General features: G+C 37.2%; 1 protein-coding gene across 1 annotated transcript; it reads right to left on the bottom strand.

Annotated features, from left to right (window-relative positions):
* Positions 1 to 13,662: 13,662 nt before the first annotated feature.
* On the bottom strand, positions 13,663 to 20,092 carry ABO6 (DEA(D/H)-box RNA helicase family protein). The gene is made up of 18 exons (XM_079051046.1): positions 19,757 to 20,092; positions 19,247 to 19,401; positions 19,040 to 19,127; positions 18,725 to 18,952; positions 18,323 to 18,607; positions 18,074 to 18,233; positions 17,848 to 17,978; positions 17,615 to 17,785; positions 17,240 to 17,512; positions 16,963 to 17,157; positions 16,676 to 16,879; positions 16,523 to 16,592; positions 16,287 to 16,435; positions 15,904 to 16,212; positions 15,710 to 15,769; positions 14,775 to 14,927; positions 14,577 to 14,687; positions 13,663 to 14,463 (listed from the first exon to the last, which is right to left on the bottom strand). Exons 1-18 carry the CDS (start codon positions 20,024 to 20,026, stop codon positions 13,993 to 13,995), a joined length of 3,483 nt encoding a protein of 1,160 aa, XP_078907172.1. The 5' UTR covers positions 20,027 to 20,092; the 3' UTR covers positions 13,663 to 13,992.
* Between the last annotated feature and the right edge of the window lie 5,186 nt (positions 20,093 to 25,278).

Here is a 25,278-nt window from a genome sequence, read left to right as displayed (position 1 = left end):
AAAGGGATAGTTAATAGGCATCGAATCTATAATAGTTCCAATGTATTATAGTTACATGATTGATTCTCCTGGGTAAGTTTCCGGTTCGGTCGTTATATCACCCTAAAATATTCCTATAGTATTTTTAACCCTTATTTTTGATGCTAGAACTCTCCTGGTATCTAGGTAAGTTTTAGGCTTGCTGCAACACCACAGTCACTCCCAAGCACATGTTGGTCATGTCTCGAATGGATATAGTTGATCAGGCTATATTAACCCTAGACATGATTACATAACTGCCCAGGTTTAACCGCAGTGTCCCAACATCCAAATACTTTGTTTCGTTCTATATATGACTCTAGTTCTGTTATGTATGCATACTAGTATAATTGTTACAAAAATACTTTATATTTCGAAAATATACTTTTAGTTTAGAGCACTTGGGCCCCTTAGTGTTTATAGGTGTATACCATGTAAGGTTCGGTATACTTAGTTCGCTATAAACAAGGGCTCTGATACCAATCTGTCACACCCCCAAACCGGAACGGCGGAAACGTTCGGGGGTGGTTGACGTCATGCATAGTATCACAACAGTTGTATCATAGCAAGCATAGTAAACACAACCAAACATTGAATACATATATGAAAAAAGTTTACATTGTTTTAATACAAGGTTTTATTTATAACAAAAGTAAAATCGAAAGACGTGACTCTAACGCGCCGACTTCTCCAAAAGCCTGGAAGTACCTGTCTACTAATTCCCTGAGAATACAAGCAGTTTTGAAAGAGTATCAGCATAAAGCTGGTGAGTTCATAAGCATTTAGTTTTTATGGAAAATGTTTCTTTGATCCTGTTTGAAAAGTGTTCCTCAAGAAAATCCAATATTTTCTTATGAAAAGCAGTGTTGTAAGAGTATCTATTAGTAGAAGATAAATCATCAGTTTTAGAAATGCCAGTGTTATCCTGGGAAAATCCCATATTTTCCCCAAAAGCAGGTTATCTGTCCTAGAGGTAGAGATGCCCGTTTAGAAAATCCCTGATTGCTATTAGCATATATAAAAGTAGTTTTATTACTCAAAATAAAACAAATGAAGATTAGAGTCCGTAAACCAAAGTTAGTTTATACTTATTTGCGAGTCGTATAACCATACTTGATATGACCTAGAGACCTTTATAACGTTCTTCAGGTTTTAAGTTAAATGACATTTGTTCACCCCAGGCGTGCCCGCCTAACTGTAGCTAGCAGTTCAGGTGTGGGATTGTCAGTCCCGAATAGATCTATTCACAAATCTCACGCTCTCCCTCCAGGAGACTCTGGTTATACTATGATAGGATTTAGTTCAGTACACTAAAGGGTACAGTATTGAAGTAGAGCCTCACAATTCTGTATAATCTAGTTTACTAGCGAGAAACAGTATAAAACAATAATTAACCTTGAATAATAGTACTTTATACTCCTGAGAAAATATATAACATAAACTAAATCTGCCATAGTTTATACATATTTATTCATGAAATCTGATTTGGTGAAAACTGCCTAGCGGGTTATCCCAAACTATACCCATTATAGTTTAATAGAATTGATATGAAAATGCTTTGTAAAAACCTTTCTGAAAGCTATGAAATTAGATTTCCAATATAAAAGTTTCCCTTATACTCAACATATTAAAAAGGGATAAAATATCCGAATATGTTATTAAACGTAGAAATCGTTGGATTGTATTAATAAGTTTAAAACTTAATAAAATACTTTGAGTTTGGCTTGTATTCCCCCCTGAAAACATTAAAACACGGAAAATATAGGGGTAAAAACTCACCTAATGTGGGTGATTCAACGAATATGCGCGTAAGGATGAGAAGTTCCACGAATGAAGTCCCGAGACTTAACGAGTCCCAAATGACATATAATGACATATATTGACATAAATATAGTGTCTAGAAGCAACCAAATGCAAGGAAACACCTTCCGGGACTAGGAAACACTTTGACCAAGTGTTGGAATCACATGTGATTCATCTAAAAGGTGTTTAAGGCCATGGTTTGGTGTTTACGGCCATGTGTTTACGGCCAAGGGAGTTTACGGCCGTAAACTCATGGTCAAACATGCATAAGTGGGTGTTTGAAGGCTAGGGAATCTTGAGGGACCATTGCTCTACACAAGGATGAGAAAGACCAACTTAATGGAGGGTGTTGAGGTGTTTACGGCCACACCATAAACCCTATGGCCGTAAACTCACCAAATGGTGTCTTATTGGGTCTTAAAGGCAAGGATTTTCAAAGGCTCAAGTGTTCCAATGGTTAGTAAAGGTCTAGATGTGTTTAAGGTCCAAATCATGACAACTACAAGGGTTTACGGCCAAGGTGTAAACTCCTGGCCGTAAACTCTCTTTGATGATGAGTTTGGTGATGATTCAAGGTCTTACAAATCACAAGGGAGTGTTCTAGCCTCAAATCCAAGCCTTAGGAAGAGTTTAAGGCTCAAATGGCACCTTATAGGGGTTTACGGCCATGGGAGATGCTCTTGGCCGTAAACTCCTTTTGTTCTTGAGAATTGGATGATTTCAAAGTGTAGATCAAGTGTTTCTAGCATACAACTTAGTTAGAGGAAGAGTACTCACACTTTGGAGGCCCTTTGATGAAGATCGAGAGTGAAGTCTCGATGATACTTGAGAGAGAATGGGGAGATTGCAGCCAAGGAAGGAAACGAATGAGAAGAATGAAGTGCTCTCATATATATAGGAGGGGTTTACGGCCATGGTTGAGTTTACGGCCGTAAACTCCATGTTTAAGGCAAAAAATTTCGGGTTGTCACAATGATCCACCAGAACCTTCTGACTTCAACGATCCACTTGATTCTTGATTTCAAATTTTACTTCTTTGGTGGTGAACTTGGATTTTTCAATATAGGCTACGATGTCTCTAAGTTGAGTCTTGGAGCAACGATGGAATGCAGTTGTTGGAAGGAAGTGTTTCTTGCTTTCTTTGGAGAGCGTGAAGATGATGTCGAGATCAGGAAAACTCATGGCACCGATGCTCAAATCTTGAATTCCTTCGGTAATGAATTGAGCATGTTCAAATTGTATAAAATTCATCTTCTCTGGAAGGAGAGGGTAAGTTTCAGCATCAATCTTTGAAAAGTCACATACTAGAGCTTTAAGAAAATTATAGGCTCTAGCATATGTTGGTTTCATGTTGTCATGCTTTTCAATCTTGTTCTTGAATACCCTTACAATTGCGATAATTTCTTCAGGGTTCATGAAGATGAAGTATGCTTGAGTGCGGTAATATTCTTTGTTGAAGCAGGAGAGAGTGTATTGATAAAAGGTTGCATTCTTGAATAATCGAGAGTTGAAGTTTTGACTACTTCATGAGCATTATTTGACCATATCTCCTCGATTGTCTTTCCATGATTGTGATGAAAAGCATTTAGTATCTCAAACGTCATTGGAAGTCTTCTTTCATCAGGGATGCGAAGATCAAATGGCTCAAAGACTGGGAAATATTTTGCATTTGGAAACAAAGGAATGTCCCAAAAGCCATCAGATGGAGGTTCAACGTACGTCAGGTGTGGTACGTAGTATGTGTCTAAGAGTCTTCACGTAGGATTCACCCATGAGTTGACTAAAGTTTCATTCATTCAAATATCAAACCCTGAAGTTTGGCATATATATTGAACCATTTTAGTTGATCTCCAGTCGAACTTCCTCTGTTTGGTGGTAGGAGGGTCATTTGTTTTGTCTGATGACATGGAGGGCTCCGGATCTGCTTGTTGGATAGGAGAGATCTTCGGTGGAGAGGTATCTGTAGGAGATGTCTTCGATGGAGATTAGATTGGAGTTTGAGTTTTTGCTTTAGAGGAGACTTTGGAGTTGATTGTGGTGGAGTTTGTTCTTTTGGGGGAGATTGATGTCCTTGTGGTTAATGAGACTTTGAGCTGACTTCGATTGTGGGAGTGTTTCCCCCTTTTGAGGAAGAAGGCATTCCCTTCTCCTCTAACAAAGCTTTCACCTCTTCAAGTAGTTGGTAGGTTTAGTAGAACCTGCTCAGCATTTGTAAGCTCAAGTCATTGGTGGTCATCTGCCTTGGGTTGATGAGGTAAGTTTTAATATCCTTGGTGACTTGATTGATTTTATCAAGTGTTTCCCTTGTCTTGACTGCACTGCGAATACCTCTGATAGTGGATTGGAGTTCGGAGTACCCAGCTTCATCAGCGTTGTGGGTGTTATTTATCAAAAACTTGGTCTTCGCATCCTGCTCTGCGGTTACCTTGATCAATTCATCCTTCAGTTCCTTGACATCTTTTAGTAAGTCCTCGACCTTCTTGATAAAATCTTTGTGGTCTGCTTGTCTTTGAAAATCAAGTTTCCGGATCCCCATTTCAATGCGCAAAAGAACCCTTTCTGTTGTAAACTTCTTCCTTGCTTCTATGGATAGAACTTTTTCTTCTAAACTTTGCAGTGTAGCCAGGGCAGGAGTTTGCGGTGTAGGAGTAGTTGTTATTGCGGCAAAGATTTGATCAATAGTGCCTTTGAGTTCCAGAAATTCATTCCTTGATACAGTTGGTTTCTTTTTCTTTTTGGTCTTCGGATTGGAGATGGAGTGGTGAGATCCACTCGATTCATCATCTTGAAGGAACATGGAGAAATCTTCCTTGTTCTTATTCTGTTGTACTTCCTTTTCTTTAAAGTGAGTGTGAAACCCAAATATTGGTTTCGCACTAAGTTGCACTTCGGTGCCATCGTTGTTGGAATCTCCTACTTCAATTGGCGTATGGATTGGCCTTGAACCACCTGCTTGTTTTCTTGTTGTTTCTCGTGCTCTTTTCATTGTTTCCTCCACCTCCTCAACCCATCGATGGGTTTTCTTCATATCGTCTGCTTTTCTTTGCACCATGTATGAAATTTGCCCAGTAAACTGCAACGAGCTGATTGGCTAGCTCTTTTGTTGTTTTTGATGAGTTTGTTGTGCTTTTATTGCATGAAGATCTCTCTTGAAGGCTTCAAACTTATTCTTCTTTGATTCCATGCTAGGGTGATAATGGGCCCAACTGTCATCTGAAACAGTTGCATCAAAACCGGTTACCACTGGGGTGTCCCCCGGGTTCACGGATCCTCGCACAATGGTGCTCCCCGTGCCTATACCACTTGGTCATAATGTCGACGGCAAAGGATTTCCAGGACTTCCTCAATCTCCTTGGTCTAAAACCAAGTTTGGCCTCGGTCCTGTTTTGGCAAGGGTCTCTGAAAAAGGACCCTGCGGTGCAGTTTGTGTTTTTGCAGTGTTTGTGTGATTGAAAGAAGAGTGGAGTTCAGCTCCTTATGTGTAAAAACGTGCAAGTGCTTTCTCCTAGAGACATAAGGAGTTTTATCGACACCAAAATCCAGTTGGAATCCTGATTGGGCGTTATCTCAATGTTATTGATCTGAAACTATTTCACTTTTTGTAACAAAGTGGATGGATGGGGTTTTCTCGGGTGATTTAGCGTTGAATCGAAGGGCTAGCGTAAACTTTTGAGAGACTCAAGTATCAGCCTTTTTTCGTTTTTGGCTAGGAGGGGTGGGAAGCTTTAATTTTGTATTTCTGAACAAGTCTTCATAATTGGATTGCTCAGGTTGTCCAGTATGAACATTGACAGGTTCTTCACTGATGATGGGAATTTGGGTTTGTGAAGGGTCTGCAGTGTGTGAGGGGTCTGCAGTATGTTTGGGGTCTGCAGTGGGAGTCTGTTCTGCGGTATGTGTAGGCTCCTTAGTGTGAATGGGGTCCTCGGTATGAATCGTCAAGGTGGTGGTTGTAACAACCATGGTGGAAGGCGCTCGTTTAACACATGAAATAAACCACCATCCATTTCCAACCACCTGCCACCTTTCTCGTCTTCTTAAGGGTGGGGGTACGGTTGGATGTTATGGGCCTTACCCACATCGGGTTTTCTCGCTGCCAAAACAACTCCGAACTAACCCCATGTTGGGTCTAGTCTCCTATTGAATCCTCTTAGGTCGGCCCAACAACATTCGTTCCATGTTTCACCCTCTTTTCTCTGCTTACTGCTTCTGCCCCAGCCAACTTTGGTGGTCCAAACACCAGTTGCGATGGATCCTCGGCAGTCTAATACGCCAGCCCAACCCAAACTTTTGAACAGCATGCCCAAGTTTTTAATATCGGCCTAAATAATAACGAACATAGAAAGCACAAGTTTTTAATATCGGCCCAAATAATAATGACGCCACCATTCTCCTATAATTTTTCAATACAGTGTCGTTAAATGACTTGATTAACAGTGGTTGGCACATGGATTATGGAGCCACCTCTCATCTTCATTCTAATTCAGGTATTCTTAAGACTAGTAGTCCTATGTGTAACTCATTATCTGTATTTGTCGGTGATGGATCCAAAACACCTGTGACTCAAACGGGACACTCCACTCTTACTTTTGATTCCTACCATCCTCTCCATTTAAATCATATTCTCGTCACTCTTCAAATTGTCAAAAATCTTATTTCAGTACATCAATTTACTTGTGATAACCAATGTTCTATAGAATTTGATAAGTTTGGATTTTCTGTGAAAGATTATCGAACACGTCAATTTCTACTTTAGTGTGACAACATTGGAGATCTTTATATCATCACTATTTCTACTCCTCAAATCCTTGTATTCATCGGTCCATCTCTTTGGCATCAAAATCTCGGTCGTCTTGGAAATCAAGTTTTTCAACATTTTCTATAAACTCATTTAATTTATTTCAAAAATAAAGTGTGTAGCATTCTATGTCAAGTGTGTCAGTTAGGCAAACATGTTAGACTTTCATTTTCCTTGTCTTAGTCAGTTGTAAACTTTCCTTTCCAAATTGTTCATTTTGATGTTTAGACTTCACCAAATCAAGGTCTTAGTGGCATAAGATATGATGTTCTATTTTTACACCAATTTTTACATTTCGTGAGGGTGTACCCTTTACTTAAAATCTAATGTCTATTCAAAGTTTCTTTTTTTGCGCATATGTTAAAAATCAATTCAAATGGGATATCCAATCGTTTCATATTGATAACTTGTAACATCCCAAATTTTCAAGCCAAAAATTTCATTTTTAGTTAAGTAACTTATAAAATCATTTATCAAAACGTAGTCGAGAATATAACGATTCATAACACCATAGTATTCGTATCTCAGAAATCATATCATCAAGTGGTAATAAAATCAGAGTACAATCCCATGAATCACAAAATGCGGAACACTGATGTGTGTGTGATGTACAGCTACCGCGCCGGCTCCTTCCCCTGTGCTGAAGAGGTACCTGAAACAAAACTAAAACTGTAAGCACAAAGCTTAGTGAGTTCCCCCATCATACCACATACCATACAATCACATAGCCTACATACTGTCGGGCAATTCTGGGGTGCCCGACCTACCTGGTCCGGCCATTCTGGGGCGCCGACCTACCCATGTCAAGCCATTCTGGGGTGCTGACCTACCCGTGTCAAGCCATTCTGGGGTGCTGACCTACCCGTCAGTACTAACAACCGAACTCCGGGGACTATTTCACCCCTACTACTACTACCACACATATCATAACATATTCATATTGCCAGACATATCTGAGGTGCCCGACCTACCCTTCGGTCCTAACAACCGAACTTGGGGACTATTCCCCTCCTACGACTATCACATATAACATATCATGCTAACCCATAAACATACCGAGTAATAGCAAACCGGAAAATTATCACAAAGACAATTATCTCAACTACAATCAACTACTAGTGGGTCGGCCTTGGTGCCTTAGACCCACTTCTACTGGAAGGTAACTCACCTTGATGTCGTGTAGTATCTGCACAGTCCTCGGCACGGAAATCGACTCGTCTCTACCCCTCGATCCTTACACAACGACCTTTCTTGATTACTATTACATACTCATAACCCTTACAAGGGTCAACCCAAATCCAAGTCAAAGTCAAGGTCAAACCCTGGTCAAAGTCCACTTCTGATTGACTCGAATCGCCGAGTTGGTCCACCAACTCGCCGAGTCCCCAGGTCCACCTACTGCCATATTCTCGTCCTTACTCGTCGAGTCTAGAAAGAGTTCGATGAGTTCTCCTTCAACACATCTGACTATCTTCAACCAACTCGCCGAGTTCGTTCTTGAACTCGTCGAGTTCATCTTCATCCGAATGAATGAGTCTAGTCTATGACTCGTCGAGTTCTCCTTGAACTCGTCGAGTTCGTCTTCATGAGGTTGGGATATTGCCTTGAACTCGCCGAGTCCCATGATTTCTAGGTCCAAAACAAACCCCTAGTAGGCTGAGTGTTCCTTCCACTCAACCAAAACCATTTCCAGAAGACGTTTTGGAAAAATGCGTCCCGACTCGCCGAGTCACCCAAGCGACTCGCTGAGTCCCTCCTTGCCTAAAACTATACAGTCGATTATAATGGGTCTTAATGCATCAAAACCATAGATCTGACCTCCTAGGGTCCATTTCATACGTAACGCTACAAACTTGATGTCCATGCATGGGGTTTTTGGCTCCAAAATCCATAAAAAAAGGGTTTATAAGATGCATGGGCTTCCCATGGCCATAAAGTTGGCACCTTTATGCCATAGGAACCCTCAATGGTTCAAGATCTGAAGTGTAACTCCATGATACACACTCAATCCGAAAATGTCCTTAGAAATGCCCCAAAATGATAAGATCTAAGCCCTAGAGGAGGTCTATCAAATGAGAAGTCAAGGTTGAAGCTTTTTACCTTGAATGGGATGGAAATAACTCAGAACCTCTGGATCTACTAGTCCTCTCTTGATCTTCCAAGCTTCCTTCTCTTCTTCAAACTTCAATTCACCACAAAACACACAAAAATGGCTCAATATCACTCAAACAAGGTTTGGGTTTCAGTCTAGCGCTTCTCTGAGTTGGGAGGGGTGATGGAGGCTGGTTTGGGACGAGATAAAGTGTTTAAATAGGGTGCAAACCCTAAATATTAGGGTTTTGCCCAGATAGCTCCTACTCGCCGAGTCGGTCTCCCGACTCGTCGAGTAGGTCACTTAACCCCCCGATCCGAAGTCGAACATACTCGACGAGTTGGGCCTCCAACTCGCCGAGTCCCAGTGCAAAATATGAAGTTTTGCTTGAATTTAAATACGCACCTGAAACCGGGTGTTACATAACTGGGGGAGTTGATATCACCTCCTTCCACAATATTTGTATCACTAATGAAATTCATATATATTTCTCATTCCATATACATCCCAACAAAATGGGAAACCCAAGATAATAATATGCACCATTAACAACACCATTTATACACTTGTATTCCAAGCTCATCTTCCACCTACATTTCAGTTGAGGCTCTTCACATAGCTGCCTGCCTCATAAATATCATTCCCTTCACCACCCTTCAAAACAATTCCCCATACTCTAAACTTTTTTTCCAAATTCCACCATACACATATCTTCGTGTCTCTTGGTGCTTATGTTATCCCCACATATATACTCCTCACAAATTAGCCCCTTGTATCTTCCTTAGTTTCACATGTGACCATAGAGGCTACAATTGTTTAGACCTCACCACTAAAAATATTCTTAGTTTACTCTATTTCATTTTCGATGAAAACACTTTTCTATTTGCCTCCATGAGACCATCGTCTCATCCATCGTACACTGTAACGTCCCATTTTTCACAAACCAAAATTTTTCATTTTTATTAAGGTAAAACTTCCTAATTTATAAAACCATTATTAAGAGTTTATTCCAAATTACATTTATTAAAAATCAGAGTATCATAGAAAACGCAAAATCCTCAATGTTGCTTATGAGTGTGTACAGTCCCGCCTTCGCCTTCCCACGATCACTGATAAAACCTGCAAAACATAGATAACTGAGTAAGCACAAAGCTTAGTGAGTTTCCCCCAAAATACCCCATACGATAAACATACAAGCATGCATAACGGCCTTCCGGTTGGAATGCCCAAGCCCGATCAGTCCTCGGACTGGAATGCCAACATGCAACAGGTCCAATCAGCCATCGGGCTGGAATACCCATGATTTGTTGGCCTACAACACAAAGCAGGACTGCCTCAACCCACTACCACCATATGTCGACATATAAACAATCAGGGATCAAGTAGGCACATAATATAAGAAAACAACAAGTATACAGCTCACTACCTCCTACTAGTCGTCACACCGCACACTGTCCCGCTACCAGCTATCCTTCATGAAATGCATAACCATAAGTCACTAGAGGTGAGATAGCCACCCGAACAGATGATCCTACTCTAGAGCCACAACTAAACGAGGAACAGGAAAGAAAGCCTAGATAAAGAGTTCTTAGGCTATCCTACATGAGCACATACAGTCCCTAGGGCACTCCACTACATAATAACTAACAAGTACAAGTAGACATACAGATCTAAAAATCACTACTACATAGCAACATCCTATATACCAGGTTATATATCTAACAGATCACTACAGCATAGCAACATCCTATATACCAAGTTACAGATCTAACAAATCACTACAGCATAGCAACATCCTATATACTATGATACAAATCTAACAGATCACTACAACATAGAAACATCCTATATACCAGGATACATATCTAACAGATCACTACGGCATAGCAACATCCTATATACCAGGATACAGATCTAACAGATCACTACAGCATAGCAACATACTATATACCAGGATATAGATCTAACAGATCACTACAGCATAGCAACATCCTATATACCAACAATTCAAGGAATACCTAATCGTATATAATCAGAGGTGAGATAGACAAACGGACAGGTGATCCTACTCTAGAGCCACAACCAAACGAGGAACAGGCAAGAAAGCCTAGATCAAGAGTCCTTAGTCTATCCTACATGACTACATACAATCCCTAAGGCATCCCCTACTATCAGATAACCAAAACTAGTGGGTCAGCATTGGTGCCTTCGACCCACGGGTACAATGAGGCAAAACTCACCCGAATTGAAGAGCTTTGAACACTGCGATAAGATCCCTTTTTCAGCATTGCTTGCTCCCATGAATCCACTAACACCATAACCAAATAGAATCTTAATCAATAGCCCAATATCCTCAAGTTTGACCTAAAGTCAAACTTGGTCAAAGTCAACGGTCAACAAAAGTCAACAGTCGGCAGACCCTCACGACGTGACCATATATGGCTCACGTCGTGAGCCACTACATGACAAAATAGTCGGGTCTTATAATCATCACGATGTGACATGCATCTTCTTCATGTCGTAAGATTCGTCTGTACGCCATTTTGATCCAAAAACCTCTTAATACGATAAGCCATCACTCCACCTTTTCTAGGAAGCTTCCTAATACTCCCAGGATCATAAAAACTGATGCTTTAAGGTCTTGTATGTCCAATACAATACTTGAGCTCAAACTAGGTCATTCATTAAGATAAAGGAGGTAATTTCCCAAGTATGAATTCAAACATCCTCCAAAAACTCAGATCATAACATACAAGCACCAAGGGATCCTAAGGACCCATAAAGTTGCTAACTTTATGGAATCCCAACACTCTAACTCTTAAACCATGGCTAAACATGCATAAAACCTTAGATCTAGCAACAAGAAAACATAAAGTTTGGATCTTGGTAACTCACAATGGTCTAGAAGTGTAGCTAGAGGTTGCAAATGAAACTTCCAAGCTGAAATTATGCTTCCATGATGATCTCTTCCTCTTCAAGCCACCAAAATCTCAAGAATCACAATGAGAGGCTAGGGTTAGGGTTTTACCGAGCTTAGGGACGAAGGAGGCTGGTTTGGAACCCTAGAATGAATTTTATGGGGTTTAAATACGAAGGAAATCCTAAAAGATCATGGGCTTGGGTTGCAGCGTATCTCACGTCGTGAGCTTAGCATAATTCAGCATCTTCATTTAATTACTCCTCACGGCGTGACCCTTATATGGTTCACACCGTGAGCCTTGGTTTACCCAAAAACCATTCCCTTGACTCCTTGAAGCCCTAAATTGATCCAATCTGGAACTCGGGTGTTACATACACATTTTTGGACAACTGTGTCGACCCATCTCTTCACACTTGTCACTTCTTATTCTTAAAACTCACTCCTCCAACCATTATCAACCCGATGAGACAACATAAACCTTAACCCACAACCCGACACGAAAATAAATGTGTTGACACGACACGATAAGATAATTAAACGGGTCGGTTTAGGGTCAAGCCCTCTCAACCCGTTTAATGTCTGTTTGACACGACACGAATCTGACATGACACGACATGTTTGTCAAGTCTACGTAGGGGTAGTGAATCTTTTTCCACATTCATCTGAAGAGGAGGTACCTGAGGAAGTAATGGTCATTTGACCACCATTAATGGACAAATATCAAGGACGTGAATCTTTTTCTACATTCCTTTGAATAGGTTGTATACCATCACAACGAGAGAAGCGAAAAGTTAAAACATGTAGTTGGTGCCCACCAAAAAGTTCATACTCGTCTAAGTTGTTGGCCTCTATTATTAGTTGATATGTCGAAGCATGTTTATTCAAGTAAGGATACATGTAACCAAACATGGGGTTATTATCCTACATTTGATTTAAATAAATAAAATGTTGTTTGTAGTACTGATTTGTAGTTTGACTTCAATCTAATAAAAAAATATGTTTACCATAAATAAACCAAACAGGAAAACATGTTACACAATACAACTTAGAAAACTAATCATGCATAATTAAACTGAACGGAAAGGATACAAGTTTAGGGCATGAGATTGTTGAAGTACTTGGCGAGCATCCATCATATTGGTATCCTAGTGAAGATTAAACATTAAACAGCTTGATGAAACTTCCATTTAAGTTCATAGGTACTTTTCAATCAATGTGATTGGTACCTCTAGTGGTGGAGGCGACAATCAGGCAACTTAAATTCTATCGACTAAAATCATGAACTCTCTCAAATCATTCGAAATGGTAATCTGGACTTGTAACCTACATATATGACTGATTGTTAAAGGTCTTTGGCTTCTGAGGTTGTGAAAGGATATTTGTGGTGTGCATGTTGCCTTGTAAATGTTTAAAGTGTGAAATGGAGTCCAAGGCAGTTGTATGAACCATATTGCATTGTCTGACCTCCAAGCATTTCACTTTAGTTTCCAATGACGGTGGCGACAAAGATGACGGAGCAAATTGTTGTGATTCCATGTCTTTCAAGATTAACTCTAATGAATGAACCCCCTCTCAAAAATGGTTAAATCGAGAATGCATGTTTGAGCCAATGCTCTCAACAATATTGTTTCGTTTGATCACTTCTGATCCTTGAGATGGAAATGAAGTGGTTGATTTCTAAGACCAAATATACACACTTTAATCATTCACAAGCATGGTTTAGAACAAAGATACAATACGAACAAATGGTTCATCAAAACACACACAATATGACAACTTCAACCATTTGAAGATGATAATATATTTAGAGGCTTCGTTTTGAACAAAACATAATACGAACAATGGTTTTTCCTTTTGATCAAAACACGATACAAGCTTTTTTAGTCTACAATACGACACTTGATGTGATGTCATTCATTTTAACAAACACCTATTTGCAGTCAGTTTGCAATAAATAACTATATCATGACATTTTGGTATATCTTTAAAATGTGTGGTTATTGAAAATGAGAAAAGATTAGTAAATGGTCATTTTAGTGAATAACTATATATTTTTATCAATATAATTACAACGCTTATACTCGATGTTAACATTATTTAATACAACTACATTTGTCAAAGGCCACTTACACTCTAAAGATGAGGCCAAGCCATCTTTATAAAAGATTAAATAAAAGATAACAATTTCCCCTCCAAGCTTTAAAAATAATTGCTTTCACAAAATCTAACTAGTCACCATATCCCCAACCTCTTTCTCTTTCCAATGTATCCCATCGGGTCCGAAACACATCACAAAAAAGCAAAACCATGTGGTCCTTTTTCTAAACTTTATAAATTCCGTATCCAATCACAAGACTCATTTTAACGCGACTTCGGTTTCCTCGGTTTACTCAAAAGCTTCAACATGTTGTCAGTCAAATCAAGAGGCGAATCATCATCACCATCTTCATCTTTTTTCAAACCCGAAGTTTGAGTCAACCACCCTAACGCCTCAACAGCCGCATCTCTTTCCGCAAGTTGTTTGTTTTTCTTTGGTTTTCCTACAAATTGCATTCCTTTAAATTCCACCAACGCCCTAAATTCATTAGTTTTCAAATGCTTTGTTTTGTATTTCGGAGGCGAGTGGCCTGCTCTCATTAACAAGGTTTGGAGTAAGCTTTTAGGGTTTGCTCCGTCTCTTGTGAAGCTATCATTGTCATTTGACTCTTTTACCCTTTTGGTTTCGCGCCCGAATACAAATCTCCCTTCGCATTGGTCTCCTGACACGAGCTCTTGGACTGCAAGCATGAGATATTTTCCTTCTTTGTGGATGTCAAGATCCGGATCTTTAAGCTACGTAACATGATTATATTATATATATATATATAAACCAATTTTATATAAGTCCAATGATTAATGTAATGTATTTATTGTAAAGATTGTAATGGTTAATATTAATAACTGACCTTGTTTTGTAGGAGCTGATCGAATTCCTTCTTTAGGATGACATAGGTATCAGCCAAATTAGGATCCATGAAGAAATCAATATACCCACCAAGCATTTTCAAGTGTCCAGGCTATTAATTAAAAAAAAAAAAAAAAAAAAAAAAGATATAAGCTAAAAGCAAGACACATTTAATAACACCAAAGAGGATCAAAATTACCGAAACGCCATTGACTACACCACCACCAAAGAGGATCAAAATGGAATCAGAGACGCCAGTAGAATCCCGGATAAATACAGTGTTGACTTTGACTTTTTCCCCAAAAACCAGCCATGGATATGGAATTGTCTGGTATCGTGTGTTCACAGAATTCTGAACAGATATCATATAAATTATATACTATAGATATCCAAATATATTATACTTTTTTGTACAAATGGCTTATCTTTTGGGAACATTAAGTATATGATAAGAAAAATAGCAAGTTACATTTTTGTCCCCAAGTATAGCTGATTTTTGCAATTTTGGTCCCTAAATGTACTATTTTGCAATATTGGTACATGGTACTTATTTGAGGTTCTTATAACGTTTTTCATCCTTGTTCTAAGTAATATGATGACTTTTGGTCCCAAAGTATAGCTGATTTTTGCAATTTTGGTCCCTATATGTATTATTTTGCACTATTGGTCCTTATTTGAGGTTCTTATAACGTTTTCGGTCCTTGTTCTAAGTAATATGACTATTTTTAGTCCAAAAGTATAGCTGAATTTTTCAATTTTGGTCCCTAAACGTATTGTTTTACAATATTGGTCCTTATTTGAGGTTCTTATTATGTTTTTCGTCCTTGTTCTAAGTAATAAGACTATTTTAGGTCCCAAAATATAGCTGATTTTTGCAAATTTTACCCAAAAAATATAGTCATTTTACTTTGAAAAGGGGCCAAAAAATTACAAAAACCATAGATAAGAACCAAAATTGCAAGTGAACTTTTTGGGATCAAAACTGTAAAATCATGCTATATTCAGTGACCAAAAATGTAAGTTACTTTAAGAAAAATAAAATTATACTTATACTGTTGTAATAAAAAGAAATGAAAGTAAGATGCTATATGAAACAAATAAATGAAACTGCATTGCTATTTCTTTAATACTTACTGCATAGAGTAAGACTTGGCCATCATCCATAGTTTTGAAGGACATTGATGTCTCCCTATGCTGCACATATTAAAAATAAAAAATAACAAAATTGAGTAACATACGGATTCATGTATGTATCTATCAATTGTATTGTAATTTGTAATTTGTAATTTGTAAATTAAATAAATAAGCATTAAGCATACATTACATACCACTACAGATGCAATGCCAGGAAAGAGGCCTGAGCATATAATGGCTCTAACCAATGATTGATTATGACTCAATCTGTTGTTAATCCCTGATTCAGTCTCAAGTAATTGAGCATCTTTCAAAATATGGATAAACTGATTCCTTAAAGAATGTATAGCTTGAAGTGTTTGAGCAGAAAGGAAATTCCTCCAGCAATATTCATAAGCAGATCCTTCTCTTTCAGCTTCTTTCCATCCTTCATATGCACGCACAAGTGCCATATGATCACTGTAATCCTTTGCAGAAAATCTTGATTTTGCTGTACTAGCTTGCTGAAATAGACATACAAAAGATATCAGGAAAAGACCAAAATGCCCTTGTGTGAGAGTAGTTTTGGATTACTCACGTCTTTCTTCTCTTGAGGCAAAAGAAAAGGATCCCTGACACTAAGTCCAGCAACAATTGTAAGAATAGGATCAAAGCAACGAAAAAAAGCACCCATTATCAGCATTTTCCCTAATTTCGGATCCAATGGAAGCATTGCCAGATATTTACCTATATTTTTTTTTTTTAAAAAATGAGAAAAGATAATCTTAGGAAATAAATTTTCATAAATATATTAATATAAAGTTATAAACTAACCAAGATGAGTAAGATTTTCATTTTCATCTAATGCTCCAATCATCTTCAAAAAATCCACAGCATTTTGGACCTAGAATAAATTAAAGTTATATAGCATTTAGCAATTCAAATCATTCATTAAGATTCAATTCATCAAGAACAGTTAACACTTACAGCTAATGGCTCTGGAGGCTGCAAAGCAGCTGATAAAAACTCTCCAATACTTCCAACTTCCAAACTTTTTATTTGCAAACAAAGAGAATTTAAAGGAGTTCTTAAAAGCTCAGGTAGTTGATATTCAGAAAAAGCATCATAAACACATCGAGGGTAAAGGTGGAAACATTCCCCTGGTTGCACACGCCCTGCCCTACCCCTTCTCTAAACCAACAAAAAAAGAAAGCAACATAGAAATTAGTCAACTACCTTGACCAACAAAGTCAAAGGGTAAAATGGTAACTTACTTGGCGAGCAGATGCTTGTGATATCCATGAAGGCAACAAACAAGGAGTGTTGTTAAGAGCATCATAAGTAGTCTCTTTAGCTTTTCCACAATCAACCACAAAAACCACATCATTAATTGTAATACTTGCTTCTGCCATATTTGTAGCAAGTACTATTTTACGCACATTTGGAGGTGGTTTTTCAAATATAAGTTTCTGCATAATCAAAAAAATATAAAAATTAAAAGTTATCAAATACATTAATTTGATTGATCAGGTTAAAAAATTGAAGTAGTACTTGTTCGGATGTTGCCATGGAACCATGACATGTCAGCAGTTGAACTCTATTGGGATCTCCAAGTAAAGGATGAGCTTTGAGTTGACTTTTCAAACAACTAATATCATCCCACCCTGTCATAAATACTAAAACAGCACCTTGTCTTTCTTTACGTGAAATATGACATAAAACTGCTTCAATAAGATTGAATCCAATGTTATCTGGATTCCAACAAGATAGAGAATCACGAGCTTTTGAGCTATAATTCTCAAAGTTTGATTGAGTCAATGCATCCTAACATATATTCACATCAAAATTTAAACTTGTTTTAGTCTTTTAGAATCAAAAGTTATATTAGAGTTGACTTAATTTGACCAGAATCCAGATCAAGATTACCTCAACAAGTGATGTAATTTGGTTTTTCCTTTTGCGTGGGACTAATTGTCTTTGTGTTTTCCATAACTTTTCTTGACCATAATCATCAATTTGGTTGAAAGAAGTTAATTTATAACCAGTTATCTCCAGTATATCTTCTAAGAAATGTGCCCTCACTGGGTGAGTGAAACCCTATATTCAAACACATGAAATTAGATTATTGCAGAACATAACAAGATAACAAAAGCACTTACAGGAATATGAATCATTGGTGCTTCTTGAAAATAATTGGAAAAAAGCTCAGCATTCAATGTAGCACTCATGAGTATCAATCTCAAATCCCTACGACGTGGGAGAAGGTCCTTCAATACAATCAATAAGAAGTCTGAAAATTAAGAACATATGATTAAAATATAATGAAATGAAAATATGAAATCAATCATAAAAGCTCAAATAAAGTTAACATATTATAAAACTGACCTTCATTCATGCCTCGTTCATGAATTTCATCAACAAAAACATGTGTTACACCATGCAAGTTGTGGTCACTGAGCAACCTTCTTAGCAAAATACCACTTGTACAAAAAAGAAGATGAGTGTTTTTTCCTTTCATACCCTCTAATCGAACTTTATAGCCAACCTGTCAAAAAGACAAAAACTATTGCTTATAAAGCCTTTCTTTAAGCAATAAAAAGTAAGTGAAGAGTAAAGATTAAAGAAAAGCCTTACTGATTCACCAAGAGGCTCTCCCCTTTCAGAAGAAACTCTTTCTGCAACAGCCATGGCAGAGATTCTCCGTGGTTGTGTACACAGTATGTTACAGAATGCCCCACGACCAGATTCTATCTCAGATTCCAATATGTATTGTGGAAGTTGAGTGGTTTTCCCACATCCAGTCTCTCCAGATATGATAATAACTTGATTCTGTGCAATTGCTTGAAGGAGTCTTTCTTTCTCTTTAAATGCAGGAAGAGACATACGAGCTTGTATCATTTTCTTTCCTTCTGGTGACTCCTGAAGATACAATAACAATTCAAGATTCAAATTGTGTTTTATTTTGTTCAAAAACTTGAAAATGTATTGATAATTCAAGATTTGTTATGAAGTTATGAAGTTATTTTCAATATATACCTCCCAAGATCTTTGCATATTTCTCATCTGTAAACTACGTCTTTGAAGAACCTTTTCCATAAGAGATCCATCTACTAATGAGTCTGGATTACCATTACTACCCCTGTTTGCCAGCTCAGCCTGATGACTAGATTCACTCGCGACATCTCCAGAATTCAATTGCATTCGGTCAAGATGTTCTTGGAGTAAACCTTCTACTCTTCTTTGCAAGCTTAATGGGATAACTACCTACATTCAGTGGACCATAAAGACTAAAATACCCATCACCAGTTTCATGTAAGAGAATTTCCTGAAAGAAACTGGAAAAAGTCTTACCTCTCTTTGGGGGCGTTTATCATCAAGGTCTGGGCGATAGTTGGGAAGAGGGACCTTGCTTGCAACCACTACTTTTCCATATATTTCACTGAACATGTGATGATTAGTGTGAGAGGAGGGAAAACAAAATATATGTGCATAATCAAGATTCATGAATATGATTTGAATGGGAAAGAGACAAAAGGATGTAGATATCAAGTCAACTACCAGTAAAGGCCCATTTTCTTGGCGAGGTTAGATATTTGTTCATAGTCTCTCTTGTCTCTTTTGTCTCTGGTTATGATCTCTTGCTCTGTTTTGCTATGTAAAAGCATGCTAAGTTTCCATTTCCATTCATCAATATTTGCCACTGATGATGATGCCTACAAGAACAAGTTTGTGAATTCCAATTTCAAACTTTAAATCAGGTTGCTGAACTGATGCTAGAACACGAATGGAAGGATGTTAAATAACAATCCAGGGAAACACAACCAAATGAGCTGCACAGGGTCCTGGGATTATATGCAACTTTGAAATTGATTTAAATGCAATAAGTTAATTAGAAAATGGCATCAAATTGGTTAATAACAATTTGCAAATAGGGAGATTTTGATGTTGATACTTGTATTTGTATGCAACAAAATCCAAATAAAAAACAGAAGTGCAGCCCTTTTATGAAATGTAATGAATACTGTGTATACTATCATATGATTCAACACGAAAGAGTAGAAAAAGTACCGGGTTATTCTCGTAATCGCATTCGTACTCATCGTCCGAGAACTGATCAACTGCGTAGCTGCTAAGATAACGTGCCCCTCCATAGTGCAAAATCGATGAAAGGAACCGGGAAAAGGGAGTTCCATTGTTAATGTTAGAAGAACGCCGATATAATACCCGAGAAGAATCAAGCAGGACACTTGTTGAGGAAGTATCGTGTATGAAGAAAGTAGAAAGTGGAGATTTCCTTCTGAAACTGGATGTCAACAGAAACCCTAACCTGGAATGCATATTGCCGACCAAGATTGGGGCATGGCTCAGTGTTAACTTCGAGCCGTGGCGGGAGGAAAAGCAACAGCCCTATAAAGTGTATTTCTTTTCTTTTTATTTAAATACTTAGAACTTTAAATTGATTTTTTTATGAGAATTTTCCAAGTATAAAAGGAAAATTAAAATAATCATGGACTCTTAAAAGGGGCTTATATGAGGATATGCTTGGCTGTGAATTTGGTATATGAATATCATAATATCATATTTATTTGGTTTAAATTAAAATATCATATTTATTTTTTTAACATTCAAAATATTATATTTATCCAAAATCTTATTTTTCACATTTTTAAACATTTTAAAATTGTTTAACTCTTTATTTTTATAAAATTCACTATTATACCCTTTTATATTGTTTGTATATACAAAATCTTACATTAGTTTAATATATATATATATATATATATATATATATATATATATATAGGGTACAACGTCTTTGCGTAAGATTTTATATATATATATAGGGTACAACGTCTTTGCGTAAGATTTTATATATATATATATATATATATATATATATATATATATATATATATATATATATATATAAAATCTTACGCAAAGATGTTGTACCCTAACTTGATCGACTTATACCTTGATGATGTAATGATCTAAGCTATCAATTGCGCGCTATAGCGGTGCTACAGTGGCGCTATAGCGTTTTGCGGAGGTCGAGAACCGCTATTTTCAGTTTAGCGTTTTCATTTAGCGGTACCGCTATTAGCGGCGCTATTCACCGCTATTTCAATTACCGCTATAGCGGCGCTACAGGCGCTATTCCATTTCGCTCACATTTTGGGCCATTTGGTTACTTTGTCAATGAAAAACTATTTTTAATGATCTCACTACACTTTCATTTTAAAAAGCCCCAACAACTACCATAATTAAAAGCATTCAAAGCAACTACATCTACCGACAAGTCTCTTTCTCATCTCTTTCTGTACCCACGACGACTTGAGCTGCTATGGTCGGACTCCACTAATGCTTTTTCTAAATCAACCCAGACATTTGAGGCTACAACTTGGGACTTAACTCCTTAAACCAACCACGGCCTACTAATACGAGATTGAACCCGTGCAATGCAATTAAACTCTATTTGACACTTTGACACTACCTAGTTTCCATATTACTATAATAGAATATTGTGTTATGTTTTTATATGACTTTTTTGGTTTGATGATATTAATTCTATATAGACTTATAGTATTGATACTCAAATATATAAATTCTTTATAAAAATGACATAAAATTATAAATTATATGTAATATTAAAAAACCGCTATATCACCGCTATACCACCGCGATAACCGCGATTTCAAATAGCGGCATGTGACCGCTATTGAAATTTTGATCGCGATAACTGCATAGGTAATGATGTAAGGAGAGATGGCACCCCATCATCAAAGGATATCACTATATAGATGATGCATAATTGCATGTCAAACAAATAGCAATTAGTATCTGAGATAAAAGGTTGTCAAGATCGGGATCTTAAGGAGGATCAATTTTAGGTCTGCAAGATCGGGATCGGGATCCTAAGATCCCACAAAATAAAAACATAATTTTAACTTATAATTTTAAAACATGAAAAACATCTCAAACATTCAGTTTTCCGTTCAAAACTATAAAAATTTTAAAACAATAGTCACAACTCACGGATAAACGGTAAACTGATAAATGATAAAAAAATTTAAAAAAAAAAAAAAAAAAGTGGTAAACTCATTTTCTTCAAAAAAAATCAAGGGAAGGTAGGATCGGATCGGATCTCGATTCTAGGATCCTACGATTTGTATACGATCCGACTCGTTTTTCAAACCTAGGATCGTAGGATCGTACGATCCTAGATCAAGATCGCAATTTTGACAACCTTAGTGAGATGGATAATAAGTAAGATAGTACTAGTAAGGCGGCACAACTTTCATTATAAATTACTATTACGAAGGACAAGAGAACTCAATTACCGAATCATGGTTGCAATTAAGAGTGACGAGAGAAAACTGAAAAGAAGAGAAACGGCCTTGTGTTTGTCAGGAATAGCAGCAGGGGGAACAGAAGGTGGGTCATCAAGCAATGGTGATCGGCGACACCAACGTAGGTGAAAAACAAGAAGGCGACAATAACAAAGAAGGCGGTGGCAACAATTACTTGGAGTTCCACCGGGAAGGCAGCAAACAATTGATTGGTGTTTACGTGATCAGTTAAAAAAATGCTTAAGGTAATGAAGATCAATTTAGAAAGTATTACATGAGGAGATTAGTGTTTCTATGGATGTATGCATTTTAAAAGATAAATAAAGAAGAAAGTTAATGTGAGCATCAATGGAAGGGCAACCATAGGAAGGAGAGTGGAAGAAGACGAACACTTTAAAGTCTATGTTATTTGAAATGTGTTGGTTGTAAGGTTGAAAAGGGGGTATAATGGTAAATTTATAAAAATAATAAATGAAAAAGGTTATAAAATATTTTTAAAATATTAAAAATAAGAATTTGCGTAAATATGATATTATGAAAGTTTATTAAGGGTAAATATGATATTTAGATTTAGGTTGGGAAAATATTATATTTTTTGTTTAATAAGGGTATATACAAAATTTCTCATATATTTAAAGGCCTAAATTACATATTTGCACTTTTCACTCCTCATACGAAGAATGAGTCTGCAAAAGCTTCTCTGCGATCTCACAAGTCCGCAGAAGTAAAAATGAAGATCGTGTCCATAGAAGAAGCAATACAAAAAGTTAATGAGAAATCGGAATTCGTATTTGTAGTAATTATGCATTTTTCTCATATAAAACGGTGGAATTTATATAAAAAACAATTTCATTTTAGAAAAATTCAGATAAATTCCATCTATCGTTTATAAAAATATGAACAATTTTGTTTTTTTTGGTATGAGAGGGTCTTGGCAAAACAAAAGATAAACAAAAAACATATATTAGACCATTTGTTACAGACTCCGGTATATATTTACATTTACTGACATTAATTAATTAAGAAGTGGTTGATAGAATTGGTTAAAGTGAAGACAAGTCATACAATAATGGTAATTTTAAGTTGTATTTCTAACACATGGAGCATGGGTATGTTATGGATGTAGTTGATGTAGTTGAAGAATTTGTGTTCCAGACATTTTATTTATGTACTAGAAATAGACACAATATCTTGGGTTTTGTTGAAGAGATTGGAGAAGATTTCTTTTTGAATACTATATCAGCGGAGTTCATCAATCTGCATATGAGAAATCATAAAAAGGTATGAAGCTCTTTTTGTTCTTCAAATGTTGCTGATAGATCTTTTTAGAATATCTTGGACGTTATAAAGGTGTTTTGAAAAAGCTCATGTCCTTTACTCCTCATGTCATACATTCTCATGCATTCCTGACATCCATGTGACTTATTCCCCACCTTTTGTTCCATGTACACTCAACATTTTACCTTTGACCCATGCCTTGTCCCGTCACCTTTTGCTTTTCTCTCTCCTACTTTCTGCCACCTTTTACCCTTCCCAACACTCCATTTTGTCCCCATATGCTTTAGGAAAGATTCCATTTGTTAAACACGAAGTTATGGCCTCTATGGTATCAAAATTTCATGAAAAAAAGGCTCTTTTCGTCGTCAGCCCTCTCATCCTCGGAGCTCAATACCAAGGACCAAAAACTGACAAAAAAATTGCCCTACCCGAGGAGCTAAAAGCTTTACAGAAGTCTGTTGTCTCCTCGGTTGAGCGGCCTCTCTGGAGACCCTTGCATACCGAATACCTCTAGTCCTTGGTAGCACTTCAACCCGTCTTACCTTCAATGCAGTCTACTCTTCTCAACCCGGAGACTTCAGTCTTCGATCAATATCTACCATTCTCACCCGGAGACCTCAAGTCTTCGGTTAATATCCCCACCTTGGTAGACCTGCTCCCTCATCAGTACTCCTCTCACTGCAGGCTCCTCCCCCCTCGTGATCCCTCTCATCCTCGCTTATCCCTTCCTCAGCCCTTACCCTCTCAACCCGCAACCCTCCTTCCTCTCCAGCCCTCCCTCCTCATGTCCCACCTCCTCCCCTCTCAATCAACCCCTCTCATCTCCTTTAAACCTTTATTTTTTTAATTAACACTCATTTATTTTTTTAACACCAAATTTTTTGCTAAAATCCAACAAATACCATAGCCTTTTATTTTTTTTATTAAACCCAATTTATTTATTTTTTTTTTAAAAACCAATTATTTTATTTTAACACCAACTTTTGTCACAACCTAACCCATGATCGGAAGCACTTTTGTGAAGAATAATTTTTACAAGTTTCAATTTATTGTCTTGACGAAAGAGGTTATTATTGGATATTTACTCATGCTTCGATCGTCACATTGGATTACTTCTTGTTGATTATATTGGAATAATTTTATTCTTTCCATGAGGATTGCTCTTTAATCAAGGTCTGTCTACCAGCAGTCCTTGGATCAGTGTCTTTGGACCAGTTATCCTCCATATCGTAGTCGAACATCATATTTTTATTCGCGAAGTTTGCACCGCAGCGGCGTCTGATCAACAATGTTACTTCGCAACCTTCGCTTCATGAATACTTTTTATGACTTTTCGCTCTTGATATTCGGTTGACGAACCATGTATCTTGAGCATGTGGACTTTATTTATTGAAGACCACTTCAGGAGTTCCAACACCGTAGTTTGGGTAGATCAGCATTTTTCCATCATAGCATAGATTTTTCACGTAGAGTTATTATTGTTACTTCGGTACTTATTCGAGCAGTTTTTAGCGACATAATCAACCGGCTACTTATGAATGGAGAGTATTTATTTTACTCTCGTTCTCGTGTTTCATTGAGACCCTTCATACATCTAGGGAGAGCATGTGAAGCTCTTGGTATCTGACACTCTCCATCCAGATTGATTTATTTATTTTTGATATCTGGTCATTTGTTATCAAAAATAGGGAGAGAATATTATGTTATCATCCGGATATGATTTTATGATTGTTTGAGCTTGGATTTTCGAGACTTCTGAAGACGGTGATTTATTTAGTGATGCGACGTGACACTGGTTGTTGGTCATCATGATCAAATTTTTGACTTCACTAGATGTTTCCCGGATCCAGATTATTTATTATTCAGACTTTATCACAGGATGTTTCATATTTTTAGTAGGTTATTCTTTTGAAGAATCTTGGGTGTATTATGATTCGAGAACTAGAGATGTTTTTCAGAATT

The sequence above is a fragment of the Lactuca virosa genome, chromosome 5 (genome assembly GCF_052849685.1).
Source record: "Lactuca virosa cultivar CGN04683 chromosome 5, Lactuca_virosa_CGN04683_v6, whole genome shotgun sequence".
NCBI classification, from domain to species: Eukaryota; Viridiplantae; Streptophyta; class Magnoliopsida; order Asterales; family Asteraceae; genus Lactuca; species Lactuca virosa.
The sequence above is the reverse complement of the archived record's forward strand: the minus strand, read 5'-3'. Positions and strand labels throughout refer to the sequence as shown.